Source organism: Eleutherodactylus coqui, chromosome 2 (assembly GCF_035609145.1).
Source record: "Eleutherodactylus coqui strain aEleCoq1 chromosome 2, aEleCoq1.hap1, whole genome shotgun sequence".
Classification (NCBI taxonomy): Eukaryota; Metazoa; Chordata; class Amphibia; order Anura; family Eleutherodactylidae; genus Eleutherodactylus; species Eleutherodactylus coqui.
This window is the reverse complement of record NC_089838.1, coordinates 317,236,224-317,251,253: the sequence shown is the minus strand read 5'-3', so window position 1 is coordinate 317,251,253 and position 15,030 is coordinate 317,236,224. Positions and strand designations below refer to the sequence as shown.

Sequence of the window (15,030 nt, the reverse complement as noted above, 5' to 3'; positions counted from 1 at the left end):
TGTGATTGGCTGCGAAGAAGGCTCGTCATCAGGTCCTGGCAGCTAAGTAAAAAGATCCTGTCCCCTGTGAATCCTTCCTTCTGTATGCTCCTGCTTTGTAATCCCCGGCCGTGTAATCGCCCCAGCTTTTCTACCCTCCCGGCTCTCCGCACCCGGCTCCCCTGCTGTCAATAGTGGTTCCCTGTAGCTGGTTCCCGCCTGTGAATAGTGCTCCTTCGTGCAGCATCTGGATTTCCGGCTCCTAAAACACCTCCCAGCAGCTGCACTTTGGTGCCCGCCCGAGTAATCCCAGCTCCGGCATTTGGCTGTCCACCGCTGAGCTCCCACATGCTGCTATTTCTTCCCTGGCTCTGCACTCCCCGCTGCTGCAGTTTCACTCACTGGGATTCCAGGCTGCGGTTCCATCTCCACCCTCACAGCCGACTTCACTGCTCCCGTGGTGCCTCCTCTCCACAGCGGGACCTCCATTCTGTCCTGCATGCCGGCAGCTGGATATCCATGGCACTAGTAGATGTATAGCTTCATCGTTTGTATTGATCGCTGGCTGCCGTGGACGGTTAGGGTTAGGGATGATGTTCCTTTTCGGCTTACATTATTACTTTTTTCAATTTCCATCTTGTAACATGCAATTATTTACAAGTTATAAAGTAAGCCTAAAAGGAACATCTTCCCTAACCCTAACCAACCACGGCAGCCAGCAATCAATACACACTGTGCTGCTAGCACCTTTCTGACATCACCCAATAGGGAGCTAGGGGTGTGAGAGGGGCGTTCCTCTGGCAAACCCCTAGCTTCCTGGTGGTGTCAAGATACACTAATACCTTATGCTTGTCTGAAAGCAGTCTTAAAGCAACCCACTGGGAATGGACAAACAAAGATGGCCGCACCAGCTTCCCTCACTAACCGATGCACAATGTGCATTATTATACATCATTAGACTAAAGGCCCTTTTAAACGGGATGATTAATGTTCTGGTTATTTAGACTCTTGCGCTCCCGTAGGGTTTTGAGCGATAATCGTCCCGTTCAAAAGCATGCAGAAACTGAACTACTGGATGTGAGTCGTCCAGTCATTCAGTTTTAAGCTGCTTAAAGTCCCAAACGATGATTGTTCAGTGTAAACAGCGGCCGTTCAATACTGAACAGCCGTGGCTTATAGTGAGTAGAGAGCGGCCGGAGGAGAGCGAGGAGAGAACTCTCCTGCAACTGCCCCGCCTCCCTGCTGATTGCCCTGTCAGCGATCCAGTGATACTCGTGCCTGTGTAATAGCAGGAGAGCAAGATACATGGGGACAAGTGTTGGGCATCATTTACCCGACACTTGTTACGTGTAAAAGGGCCTTAAGACATTACACTTGTTTTGATTAACTAGTGCTGTCCATGTGAGCAGTGCTGACCAGTCAGAGCAGTGTACCTATACTATGGAGGGTCGCTATAGAAAGGTTGTCCAAGTGTGAATACATTTTTAAAATTACTGCAAATGCCTTAAAATAGTAATAGAAGCTGTTCTTCCTCCGGTGAGCCTGGGCTGCAGTTTATGAATGGCTACCACCTGACTGCTGCAGTCAATTAGAAGCTACAGCAGTCATGTGGCATTCTCCTGGCATCATGGCTCCCAGTGTCTGCGTGATGATGTCAGGAGAATAGCACATGGCTGCTACAGTGCTGGATCGCTGGGCAGAGGACAGGTGAATACTGCTTCATTTACTATGGTAACACATTTGCGGCCATTTTTAAAAACTTGTTCACACCTGGAGAACCCCTTTAAATGGCCACTCTACTTTGAACAAACTTTATTTAAAATTACTTTACAGTGCTGAAAAATCCCCCTGAAGTGCTGGCGACTAGGGGGTCTCACTTCCTTCTAACGTACTGTCATGTGAAGCCTGTCTCTGGTAACAGCTTGCTGCTGTTTCATGCTGCCCATAGAAATCTGTGCAAGGGAGGAAGAAGGAGGGAGCTGCGGGAGGGAGATAGAAGCAGTGAGACTTAGGCCCCCTGTCCACGGCCGTGGGGGAGAGCTGTTAGGTCTCCGTGCTGACAGACAGGCTCACCACGGAGAATCGCAGCATGCTGCGATTTGAATCCCGTGAGCGGAGAATCGCCATGATTATTGCCGCGAGTAATGCAATGAACTATCGCCCGTGGAGAGGAGACCTGAAGGTGCTTATTACCCACAAAAAAAAAAATCGTCAGCTCATTCGAATTCGAACGACAATCGTTCAGTATAAACACGGCCAACAATGGAATGATGAACTCATTTGCTTATCGTTCATTTCATGGAAGCATGAAAATCATCACTGGCTCGTCCGCTAATCGTTTTGTTTAAATACTGAATGTTCCGTCGTTCTCATTCACAGGTACAGTGAATGTGAATGATTGAACAATTTGCGAGTGAACCATATTATCCGCCTGTATAGACAGGTTGCACAAGTGAACTCTGTCACCGTTGGCTCGGGGCAAACGATAAAAATGGTTCCCTATAAAAGCAGCCTTACACAGACTCTGCTGCAGCATCTAATAAATGTTTACTGTCTCACAACTACTGAATTCATATCTACACTGCTCAGTACTGCTGTATAACATCCTCTATAATGCTGTTACTTATAATATGGATGAGCATCCAGGCTTGACTGCCAGTATTCTGAGCCAAATGTTTGGATCACAATACGCACTTGCAAGTCAGGACATTCATTTGTATTATGGACGCATAAATTAGGCCGTATTACACTCACATGCCACTGTCTTATGACTACCTTTACAGTAGTTAGTGGACTATGACCTAGGTTTTTGATCTTTTGCTTGAATGTGTATAAACTACAGAGAAAACAATAGGTTCCTATGTGAATTCTCCCCTGTAATCACAATGCCTGATGTTACTGCTGTCTCCTGTGGTATCTAACTACGGTATTAAAATATCAGATAGAATGTGCCTGAGTCTCTGTATAGCCACAGTCCAGGGTGGGTGACAACCTCACTTCTGTATAGCCTGTGTATTCCGCTGTTGTCACTGAATCTCCTCTAGGCTGCTTCCTGTTTCCTATAGATGTTGTAAGGCTATTGCTGACCAACATTTCTGCCCCTCCCAACAGGGGGCAGGAGTTTGCACACTGCCAGTGAAATGCGGCATGCTGTTGTATATGGCACAGCCTTTCCTGTGCCTTATGGTCCATTTACAGGGACAAGATGTTGGGCAAACGATGATGCTTTCTCATGCACTATTAAAGGGGTGTGAGTATCGCTGGCATCACTCAGAGCGCTGATGGCATGGAGGCGGAGTGGGCAGGGAGCGTTCTCCCTCCGCCCGCCTCCATTCACTTTAAGCAGGCAGTCATTCAAAAGCGAATGACTGCTGTTTACGCTGACAGGCAGGTCATTCAGTTTTCTGCATGCAAAAACTGAACAACTGAACAATTCTCATTACACGGGACGACTATTGTTCAAATTCCCCTTGGGAGTGTGGGAACGATTCTGAATGATAATCATTCTGTGTAAAAGCGCCATTAGACCCCTGTCTCCCCAGCATGCCACTCACAATTTAGAATGATCTTTATAACTGTATTTTCTGATAGTATCTGGCCACATGGCCCTATGTGATATCTGCTCGTGATATCATGGAATATGTAGTCATCAGGGTGGTTATCTGCAGACAGTGAAAAGCAAATTAGAGGTGGCATAGGAGAAAATATAGGAACAGTGTATAATGTGGGCGAAGTTAGGGGGCGGTGAAATGATTTAATGGCTTTGCTGTAATTGCTGTTTAAGTTGTTCTAATGCGACAGACCATTTTGTGGTGTGAACATACAGAGTTTGCAGAATGTAAATATAAAGGAGGATTTGTAATGACGCTGGCTGGACACAAGATGGCAGAACTGGACTTCACCTATAGCAGTCGCCTTACCCGCATGTTAACAGTTTCTTCTAGTATTCAAATACCCACAGGACTTACAGTAGAATCGAATTATGTAATATCTGGGCAGTCAAGCAAGCAATAATATGAAGCAGGTATCAAAACTAGTAAGTGTCAGAGATGCAAGGATAGGAACAGAAATGGTGATGATATTCAGATGGTGGCAGAAACTGATAATGGTAGTCAGATAATGGAACAGATAGATAAATTATGGTAATGGTTAGCCGATAATGGAGCAGATGGGTAAACAGATAGGCAATAGTAAACTGACAATAATTGACCCTAACTTTCCCTATTCGCAACACTGATCATAACACCAGACACCACTGTCCAGGAGTATCCTTAAAGATAACCCTAATGGAAACCCTATATGTAACACTGACCCTGAGAAATAACAAGAGGGCATTAAGACTCAAAGAGAAGAAGACAAGAGGCAAGACAAAAGATTGATACTAAGAATGTAAAAAATCAAACAGCAAACTACAAGGCTAAGAAACAAGCAAGAACTGGACTAGAAATAACGACAGGAAAATAACTCCACTGACAAGAAACAAAGACTAGGAACAAGATCCTAGAAACATACAAGGAATACTGGATTTTAATGCGCATAGCTTACACTATAACCAGCAACACACTGCAGAAACTAGGAATATTTAAACACAGGCTAGCCATGAGGAACTCCATATCCCATCAAGGCTGGGCTGCAGCTGTGTGGTTAGCTGACCCACTCCAGTGTTACATAGCAACTGGCCCAACAACAAACTAGTAGACAGAAGAGAACAAACAAGCCAGAGAATTCCTGCTGATTGTAAAAGAATTGACATTACCCCAGAAACTAAACGAAGCAAATAGCCAGCGATTCCTCATTCAGTGCAAACGGGAGTCGCTCATCTTTGAAAGACTGCCTATTCCGCCTCTATTCACTGTCACTCCTTTTTGAAAGCACAGGAGCGGTAATCATTGGAATGGCGGATCGGTGCTTTAGCACCTGACAGTTGTTCCATGTAAAAGTACCTTAATAGAGGGAGTTCTTAGGCTGGGTTCACACGGGGCAGAATTGCTGCGGAATTTCTGTGCAGACTTACAAATTTACAAAAATCTTGTCCACACGCTGCAGAGAAACCATCGCAGCCAAGCCGCGATGAAATCGACATGCCGCACAGAATTCAAATCCGCGGCATGTCAATTTTATTGCCGTCTCCGCTGCGGGTAACTCTCCTTTCTATGGGGAGAGATGGCTGCAGAGGAATGCAGGCGGTGAAGCTGCTTCAAAACCTGCGCCGAGCGGCACGAGTTTTGAAGCTGCGTTTCTGCTGCGGAAATCTTACAGTATTCCCGTCCTGATTTGTCTTTACAGCTTTTAAAGGGAATGTCAATCTTGAATATCAGCCTTTTCTTTTAAATTTAAATATGTTAACTCCTTAGTGACCGCCAAATAGTGTTTTTACGTCCTGGTCTGCCGGGCTTTAATCCCCAGGGATGTAAAAACATCCTCCCTCTGGGGATTAAAACCCTGCGGGCTGTGGACGTGACAGCTCTATGCTGTGGGTTCATGGAGGTAGCCGACAACATGGAGCTGTCATCAAAGCCAATGGGTGTTCCCTCCATTATAGGCCTAGCCATGTGTTCTATAAGCAGATTGAGGCTACAATGGATATGTTTCTGAACACGGGTCAAACAGGGGGATCCATTTTGGGTTGCAAGTCTTCATCCCTATGTGTGCTGTACAAAAAAAAACAAAAAACTGTTTTTAAAATGACACAATTTCCCAAAAAAATGAAAATCATAATTTTCTCCTTCTGCTTGGCTTAGATTCAGTCAAAAACTGTGGGGTCAAAATAGGCAGTACACACCTAGAGAAATTCGTTAAGGGGTCTAGTTTTCAAAATGGTTTCATTTGTGGGGGTTCTCCATGGTTTTGGCCGCTCGAGGGCTCTACAAGTGGGCAATGGGGCCTAAAACACCTTCAAGCCAAATTTCTGTTCTGAAAGCCACCGACTGCGCCTTTCGGTTTGGGCCCTGTTGTGCATACAGACATACGATTAGGGCCACAATGGGTATGTGTCTGAACACGAGACAAACAAGAGTATCCATTTTGAGGTGTAAATCCTCATTTTCATGTGCACTATAGAAAATAACCTGCCTTTAAAATGACATATTTGCAAAAATATGAAATTTTATTTTCTCTCCTCTAAATTGCATTAACTTTTGAAAAAAAACTGTGGGGTCAAAATACTCCTGATCCCTCTCAGTGAATATATTAAGGGGTGTAGTTTTTAAAATGGCATCATTTGTGGGGGTATCTATCATTCTGACACCTATGAGCCTTTGCAATCTTGGCTTGGCCAAGCATGCGTGTTCAGTGCTCCATTCATTTCAATAGGGCTGATGGAAATACCTGAGCAGGTACCTCTTGCGTATCTCAGCAGTCCCACTGACAGTCAGCCTCATGCCCACGGGAAAAATTATATTTAGCAAATCAGCGCATGAAAAAAAATGCAAATCCGCATCCCATAGGAAAGCATTGACCAAGCAGGTAATTAAATAGCCGCAGATGGTATTTTAAGTGATTTGCGTATTTCACGCGCGTGACAAAAAACGCGACATGCTCATAGAGCTTATATCTCAATTGATCTACCGCATGAATAAGAAAAGACATAGTGCATCCACAGCAGACATCCGCGCGGGCCTGATTTTCCTCGTGGACATGAGGCCTGAATGGACTACTAGTTTGCTTGCACCACCAGCACTGCATTCAGCCTCCTCCTCATCGTGGGTGGTACAGTAAGGAGTCGGGTAAACATGGGACTCTCATTCTCAAAATCAGTGGGGGGTTTTAGCAGTGTATAGGGGATAACTTGCAATTTTGGTAAATGACGCATGCATTTTTTGTTTTCTTTGCATTTTGGTTTCTCCTTCTCGCTTTCGTTTCTCAGTCGACGCAGCTGTCTGAGGGCTTGGTTTTTACGGAACTTGTTGTATTTCTCAATGGTACTATGTAATCTACCTTATAAGGCACTGACATTTTTTATGAATTTCTAAGTGCAGTTAACTGGAAAAAACCGCAGTCGCGCCATCTTTAGGGGTGGGTCTTGTTTTTACAGCGTGCACATTTCAGCAAAAATGACATGACAACCTTATTTTGTGGGTCAGTACGATGATGACGACACCACATTTATATTGTTTTTTTGCTGTACTACTTTAAAAAAATAAAATATCTTCTTAACAAATAATTATTTTCTGTCATTAGGAAAGAGAGTCCTGACCATCCAGGATTAGAAAAAAGGTCTTCTTGTTTCCAAAAACAGTACTACAACAGTGCCGCTACTCCTGAAAAAAGGGACATTTTTTCTAATCCATAACATCTGCCTTAAAATCTGTAAAATGTACTTATTGTGGTCAACTTTGTCCGTTTTTTATGCTTTACTCATTAAATGCATTTAATTCAGCATGACCAGGTGCTTACCGTTACTTTGTTCCCAATTTGCAGACTATAACGGATGGAAGCCCAATGAAACGTTCCACTTCGATGCTTGGTCATTCTCGGTCGAAAGGCATCCGACTAAATGAATACTCATTGGAACGAGTCACCCCTGATGAAGGCCCCCGTCATGGACACCAGCGCAGAAGAGAGCGTGGACACCGGGTGTCTGAGCGCTCATTGACTCGCTATGTAGATTTGGAATCAGGTTGGTAAATTTCTCCCTCTCATTTTATTTTTTTCTCTTTTTGGTTACCCCCTATGCTTCATTTTCTGCTTCAGGTGTGAAATTTGAGATAAAGAGAAGAAAGTCTCTGCGCTTGTAAGGGTTTTCCAATATGTCTTGATGTTTGTATAACAAGAGGATGTAAAACCTGCCAGAACACATCTGGGTTACTATATCCATGGGGTAAAGGTGCACTTGCAACAACCTCCCTGTAATATGTCTTGTGATGATGATGACAACTTTGAGAAAGGATCATGTAGTGATCCAAAACGCAGTTTCTGTTATCTCTTGTATGTTGAAATTGGAATAAAAACCTACTTGTGATACTTGCTGGACTTGATTGCCATGAGAAATGCTGCTTGGAGAGGTGGTTCATTTTGCTAATTTGTGATGTGGCATCATCATGTGGGATATCATTAGGAGGTCCCTGCATCAGAAGTAGTTAAAGGGGTATTCCCATCATATTAAGTTATCCTTTATTCAGAAGATAGGGAATAACTTGCTGATCGGTGGAGGTCTGACCAGAAGGACCTTACCGATCCCAAGATTTTAGCCCCAGTGCATCCCAAAGTTCTGGTAACGGAGGCGCACCTCTGTTCCATTCATGTCAATGGTACCAGCTGAATTCAGGTGCTTTTCTACCTCCGGAGATCCCACTGAAGTAAACAGAGTGGAGGCACACAAGCGCGGCCTCCGTTGCCAGAACTTTTACACACACCAGGCCTGAAATTTTGGGATTAGTAGAAGTTCCAGTGTTGGCCCCCCACCGATCAGTAAGTTACCCCTGTGGATAGGGGATAACTTACTGTGATAGGACAACCTCTTTAGCTGAACCCTGGAAACATGGGTGCCTGGCACTCTGGGTAACATCTATGGCATGTATCTGTAGTAGACACTCTGGGGGATTCTGTGGCTGGCACTCTGTCTAATTTTCTTTCTATTTAGCTTCCAATAATTCCCAAATATTGCACTTAGCCAACCATTGTGCTTACCACTGACTTAGTATTGTTCATTTTCTTCCTAAATGCTAAATTAAAGGTGGCGAGGATCATAACTAGAGTGATAGGCAAAACGTTTCCCCTATCTCCTATGTAGTCAATGGAAGCCGGTCGTCACGCGATACTTCTGCTGTGAGCAGAGTGGAAGTATCACGTGATTACGCGTCACCGCCCACCACCAGCCGCGTCATCGCCCACTGCCGCCGCATCATGCGCTGTACTGCGCATGCACACTGGAGGGGACTCGAGCGGCGGATCCGGAGAGGGGAGTAAGGGGTCTTTGGGGGGCGCCGTGACGGACTACGCTGCGATATTCTGCTGGCGGAGTCCATCACGGCCGTGGGCATGAGGCCTAAAAGGCATATGTAATTTGATTTAAAATAAATAAAATACTTTTGAAATTAAATGCAAAAATAACCCTTTGCAATCCAATTTTGGATTCAGGATTTCCTAGGGGGCTTTCTCTTTCTGCCATTATACCATGGTGCCATCTGCTGGCTAGAGCCAGTACTGCAGTATGGGACATGCTGGAGAGGCCCCCGACAACAGAGCGGCCAGTAATCTACAGTAAGAATACCCTGCCGGACGTCTTCCGACATCGGAACTGTACAACCTTCAACCAGAATGTCTTTAGATGTCAGACAGTGGATTTGAAAGGGTTAAGCAACTTTCTCAATAGCTTTAATTAAAAAATTCCCTCCCGTTTCGAGTTTGTGTGACCCTTTCACATAGCTAGCTGTCCTGCTGATCCTGACATAGATCCAACAACACATCGCTTGCTCCTGGCTGTCTGCGTTCTCCTCCTCCCTTCTCTCAGTGTTAGAGAGGATGTCAGGGAGATCAGAATGTGGAGAAAGGGGAAATCATCCACGGACTTTAAGAGGGGACAAGATGCCTTCCTAGAGGCCTATGATATTACAAAATATAGACATTAGGTAACCAGCGGGCTGTTGATCTCAAATGTAGATCCAGGGATTACTCTGGCTGGGTCAGGAAGGTTGCCTTCCTCTGGAACAACAAGGAAGGGGTTGAAACAGGCTGAACTAGATGGACACTGCCTTCATTCAGACTAACATACTATGTTACTATGTTAAATGTTCAGGGAGTGCAGACCACACAGTTGGTACTCAATAGTAATATAGTTTAATAATACGAAGCTGTGCTAATACATGGGAGCTAGTGACAGCAGCAGCATCCTGATATAACTTCTCTTCTGCAGGTCTCGGTACAGAGGTCAGTACCACAACACAGTCATGTGACCTGCCTTCAGAAGAGCGAGGACGAACCCGAGACAGAAAGCATCACCACCACCACCACCACCACCATCACCACCATCACCACCACTCTGGATCTGATAGAGAACGTCTAGAATATGGGAGACCTAGTTCTCGTTCACCAAGTATGGGTCGAGACTATGCTCCACACAGACAGGTGGGTTCTTCTTTCAATGATATGTAACCAGGGCATGAACACAGACTTGGTTAGCTAAACTGGAAAGTGGAGAGAGAGAACAGGCCAGCATGTAAACACAACCTTTGGAGACAGGAACAGTCATGAAATGAATGAAAAAAAGCAAACTACTAATAACATTTATATGTATATGTTATTTGTTAATCTGATGGACAGAATAAAGCAGCATCATACAGTTTCATTCAGCAGAATGGGGGGTCTGCTGTTGTAGCCTTAGAGGGATTTTACGGAACTACACTATTAATGACCTCGGTCATCAATAGTTGATTGGCGGTGATTCCTGCCAATCAGCTGATTAAAAAGGCCACAGTGCACCCAAGCAGGTCTGTGAGGTCATGTTCTTTGGTCACATGGCCTGAGGGCAGCTTAATCCTATTCAAGTGAATGGGATCGAGTTGCGATACCAGGCACAGCTATACAATATACAGAGCTTTAACTGGTACGGACGGAGTGATAGGAGTCCCGAGCGGCAGACTCCAGCTGATCAACTACAAATGACCTATCCTGAGAAAAGGTCATCAATAGTGCCGTCCTGGAAAACTCTTTAATACAGATATTAAAATGGGACATAAATGGTTTTTGAGGCACTTGTGAGTTTTGTCTTGTCTCGATTCTACAAGAATTTATATAGTTAATGACTGACTTAGCAACCAAATGGACCTAAGATGGATGGCAGTTTCCGAGCGCTGCTATCACTTTGTTTTCGCTATTGGCGGGGTTCACAATGGTCAGACCCCACCAATGAGACTCTAAGATTGTATATCCTTGTGATATGCCATCAATGTCTTCAGTAAGCCAACCAATTAAATGGACAATTAGAACCCCTAAAAGCTGGCAAAGCACAGAGCAGTCTGAGACGGACAGATGTCTCATCAGTACTGGCCAGTAGGACATTGGTGCTCTGTAGCACCAATACATTGTTAAAGGTATGGTTTGGGCTCCCCTTTATCCATATCAACTGATGCTGAAGAGGTTTCCAGCTCTTTACCCAGCATCCTATGTAGTCACTCATTGAAGTTCATGGGACGGGTCTCTATGGGGAGTGCCAATGTTTTCATTGGGGTCTCCACTCTGTTAATGGGTATCCCGAGTGAAGGACTACCCCTAGAAAAAAACATTCATATGGCATTTAGGAAGGGGTTATCTACAGCAGGCAACCCCTTATGGCTGACAAATAGCAGCAAAAACTGCAGACTGCCATATGTTACATCTGCACTTAAGAGAAACACTGAATAGTTGAAGGCACATATGTCTACAATAAAAGTGCTGATCAATGGACGAAGAGAAGCTTATCACATCCTCCTCCCTTCTGTCAACCATATTGTAAAGCAGAGGGGTCACATGACACCCCCCCCCCCCCCCACCCTCCAGCCCTGACAACTAACCAATAGGAAGATCTCTGCTTCCTAGTTGTCAGTGGGTCTGGCATCTGCCCCATCGGGAAAGTATTCTATCCTCAGGTTCTAATGAGATCTACAAGTGTAAACCTTATTAGTAGCTTGCGCTTCTAGAACATTATATGACCAAACACACTGTCCTTGTATCCTGAAGCGGGTTACTATTACCTAGTGTTGTGCATTAAGGAGGATCTGTCACCAATATGCTTTTGGTCTGTTTACACATATTATTATAAAATGATATAAATACAATTTCAAGAAAATGTCAGTGAACCCTTTAGAATTCTCTGGATTTCTGCATTAATTAATGTAATACAATGTGATCTGATTCTATTATCTAAGTTGCAATTATAGACAAATACAATGTAACTACGGTAATAACACACAACACTTGGAATGTTCATGTCTTTTCTTTGTTTCAAAGGTTTTATTTGGTTTTAAACAAGTTAAGGCCCCTTTCACGTGGCCAAAAGCGTGCATTGCGAAACGCACAAATCTCGCACGAATATGAATTCCATTCTTTTGGATGGAGTCATATACACAATGCAGAATGCATCGCCCATTGATTTCATTGGGACCTTTAACTCCTTAAAGACGTGGCCTAGGACGCAACGAATTTTCATCTCCATTTTTTCAAAAGTCCTAACTTTGTTATTTTTCCGTCGACGTGCCCATATGAGGGCTTGTTTTTTACGTGGCGAACTGTAGTTTTTATCGGTGCCATATTTCGGTACACAGACTATATTGTAAAACTTTTATTATTTTTTTATGATAGCATGGAGAGAAAACGCATCAATTCTGCCGTAGATTTTTTTACAGCGTTCATCATACAGCTTAAATGACACAATCCATTTTTTCTTTCTGCGGGCCGCTACGGTTACAACGATACCAAAATTCTTATATTTTTTTTAGGCTTTTCTACATTTCTGCAATAAAACCCTTTTTTTTTGGAAATCTTTTTATGTCCCCTAAATCGCTGTACTCAAAGTCCTGTAACTTTTTTATTTTTCCATGGACGGGGCTCTGTGAGGGTTTATCTTTTTGCGAGACGAGCTGTAGTTTTTATTGGTACCATTTTAGGGTACATACGTTTTTTTTTATCACTTTTATTGTGTTTTTGGGAGGCAAAATGCTAAAAATTAGCATTTTACCTCAGTTTTAAAGCGTTTTTTTTAACGCTTTTTGCTGTGCACAATAAAAAGCGTGTTCAGCTTATTATAAGTGTCGTTACGGACCTGACAAAACCAAACATGTGGGATTTTTTTAATGGTAATATGAGAAAAAGCACAAAAAAAGTTTTTTTGTTTAATTTTTCTTTGTTGTACATTATTTTTATCTGTTTTTTAAACAATTTGTGTCCCTGTGGGGTACTTACATCATAGCACCGATGATCGCTATGATAAGGCATTGCAGGATTTCTCTTGTAACAGAGATGATGGGCACAGGCAATACAGGACGCAGGTTTCTGGCATCCTGTTGCCATGGCAAGCCCTCCAGCACTCCGCGATTATATCGCGAGAGCCCGATGACATCACAGAGGGAGCGCGCTCCCTCTGTAAACCCTTCCAATGCTGCAATCTACATAGATTGCAATAGGGAAGGGGTTAACAGCGGGGGGGGGGGGGGTGCGCTGCTCCAATGCACCCCCGCTGTTGCAGCGGGAGGCAGGCTATCAGTGACAGCCGTCTCCCACTGCCGGATAGTGTGGGATCTTTCCTGATCTTGCGCTATCCACAGGACATAAGTGTACGTCCTGTTGCAGGAAGTACCTGTCCGCAGGGACGTACACTTATGTCCTGTGGCAGGAAGGTGTGGCATCGTGGGATGTACATGCGAGTGCGATGTGATGTTTTCTATTGAAATTGATGGGAAACACTTTCGATCCTCTATCGCGCTTTAAATGTGCACGAGAGGATTGGATTTTCACAGTTGCGATGCAAGGTGTTTTTGACTGAAAATAGCCTGGCATCCGCGGATAAATCGTACCTTTCTTGGCCCAATATCGCGCTTGCCCGTGTCTAGGTAGTCTAACAAGTCTATTAGAGCTCATTCCCAGGAACGTTTTTTACACTACATATTACACAAGGGATGTACGTGCGCATAATACACAGTGAATGGAGTCAATGAAAATATATTTGCATTTATACATTGTTTATAATACGAACATAAAAAACGCAGCATGTTCTATTTTACCCCGTATTACACGAGTACAGCCCTATTGTTCTCTATGGGTTGCGTATTAACACCAAAAAAAAGTAAGTGAACCTCTGTGTTAATAGCTTTTCCAAGAGCTAATTGGCAAATGATGTTTGTGTTAAGATGAGATTGGAAGATTTCACAAGTGATTTGCCCATTAAATAAAGGACGACAAAGCCTGGTTACTGACCAATCTGTTCTTCTCAACAAATATTAGTTAGTGTGAACCCTGCCTTGTCAACAACTTTCAAAAGATGTTTTCTTGAGATGTATGAAGCTGCAAAGGCATTGCTAAAGACCTGGGTGTACATCTATCCATAGATAGACAAATCATCTACATGTGGAGAAAATTCAGGACTGTTGCTTCTGACCCCAATATTGTGCTTTTAGAGTTATTTTTAACAGGATGTCCAACAAGTGAGAAAGAACCTAAAGGCAACAGCAAGAGACCTACAGAAGACTCTACAAACTACAGAAACCTCTTCATGTGTGCACTATTTGATAAACACTGAACAAGAATGCACTTCATGGAAAGACACCACAAAAGATGCTGCTGCTGTTGTTCAAAGAAGACACTGTAGCCTATGTCAATTTTTCCCTAGACCACCTGGATGTCCCACAGTGCTTCTGAGAAAATGTTCTATGGACGGATGAGACAAATGTGGAACTTTTTAGCACAGCAACAACACAATCTCATCCAACTGTGAAGCATTGTGGAAGGAACATCTTGGTTTAGGGCTGCCTTGCTCCTCAGGGGCTGGGCGCCCTGGGATCATTGAGGGAACAATGAATTCTAAGGTGTATCATTTTATAGGAGAATGTAAGATCATCTTTCTATGACCTAAAAGTGAAGAGACATTGGGTGATGCAACAATACAATGGTCCAAAAGCACACTAAAGATTTTTGTTTTGGATTGCCCAATTAAGATGCTTTTCCATGACCTGAAGAGGGCTGTACACACAAGGCATTCCAGAAATATTGATAAAGTGTAACACATTTGCTGAGAGGAATGGTCCAAAATTCACTCTCAACGGTGTGCAAATCTTATTTCCAGCTACAGGAAATGTATTGTGGAGGTGATTGTTGCTAAAGGGGATCTACAGGTTATGAAATTCAAGGGTTCACTTACCTTTTCTCCCTGTACTGTGGAAGCTTACTTAACAAATATGAATGCTGCAACTGTTTTTGTGTTATTAGTTAGATTATTTTGCCTATAATTGTGACTTAAAAAACAATCAGACCACATTTTGTAAGTAATCAATGCAGAAATCCAGGGAATTTTAAAGGGTTCATTTACTTTTTCTGTATATTCTGTACTATGAGAAGAGTGTTGTCTTCATATAACTGTAATCC

General features: G+C 43.5%; 1 protein-coding gene and 1 long non-coding RNA gene across 2 annotated transcripts in view; one reads left to right on the top strand and one right to left on the bottom strand.

Moving 5' to 3' along the window:
- LOC136612942 (uncharacterized) overlaps positions 1–15,030 on the bottom strand; it is a 103,366-nt gene that overhangs the window by 20,157 nt on the left and 68,179 nt on the right. The gene's annotated exons all lie outside the window — the stretch shown is intronic.
- The window catches only part of CACNA1A (calcium voltage-gated channel subunit alpha1 A), a 266,456-nt gene that overhangs the window by 241,048 nt on the left and 10,378 nt on the right, over positions 1–15,030 (top strand). Inside the window, exons 46-47 of the mRNA XM_066593712.1 lie at positions 7,399–7,597; positions 9,833–10,044. Coding sequence (XP_066449809.1) covers positions 7,399–7,597; positions 9,833–10,044 — 411 coding nt within the window. The remainder of the gene's footprint in view (positions 1–7,398; positions 7,598–9,832; positions 10,045–15,030) is intronic.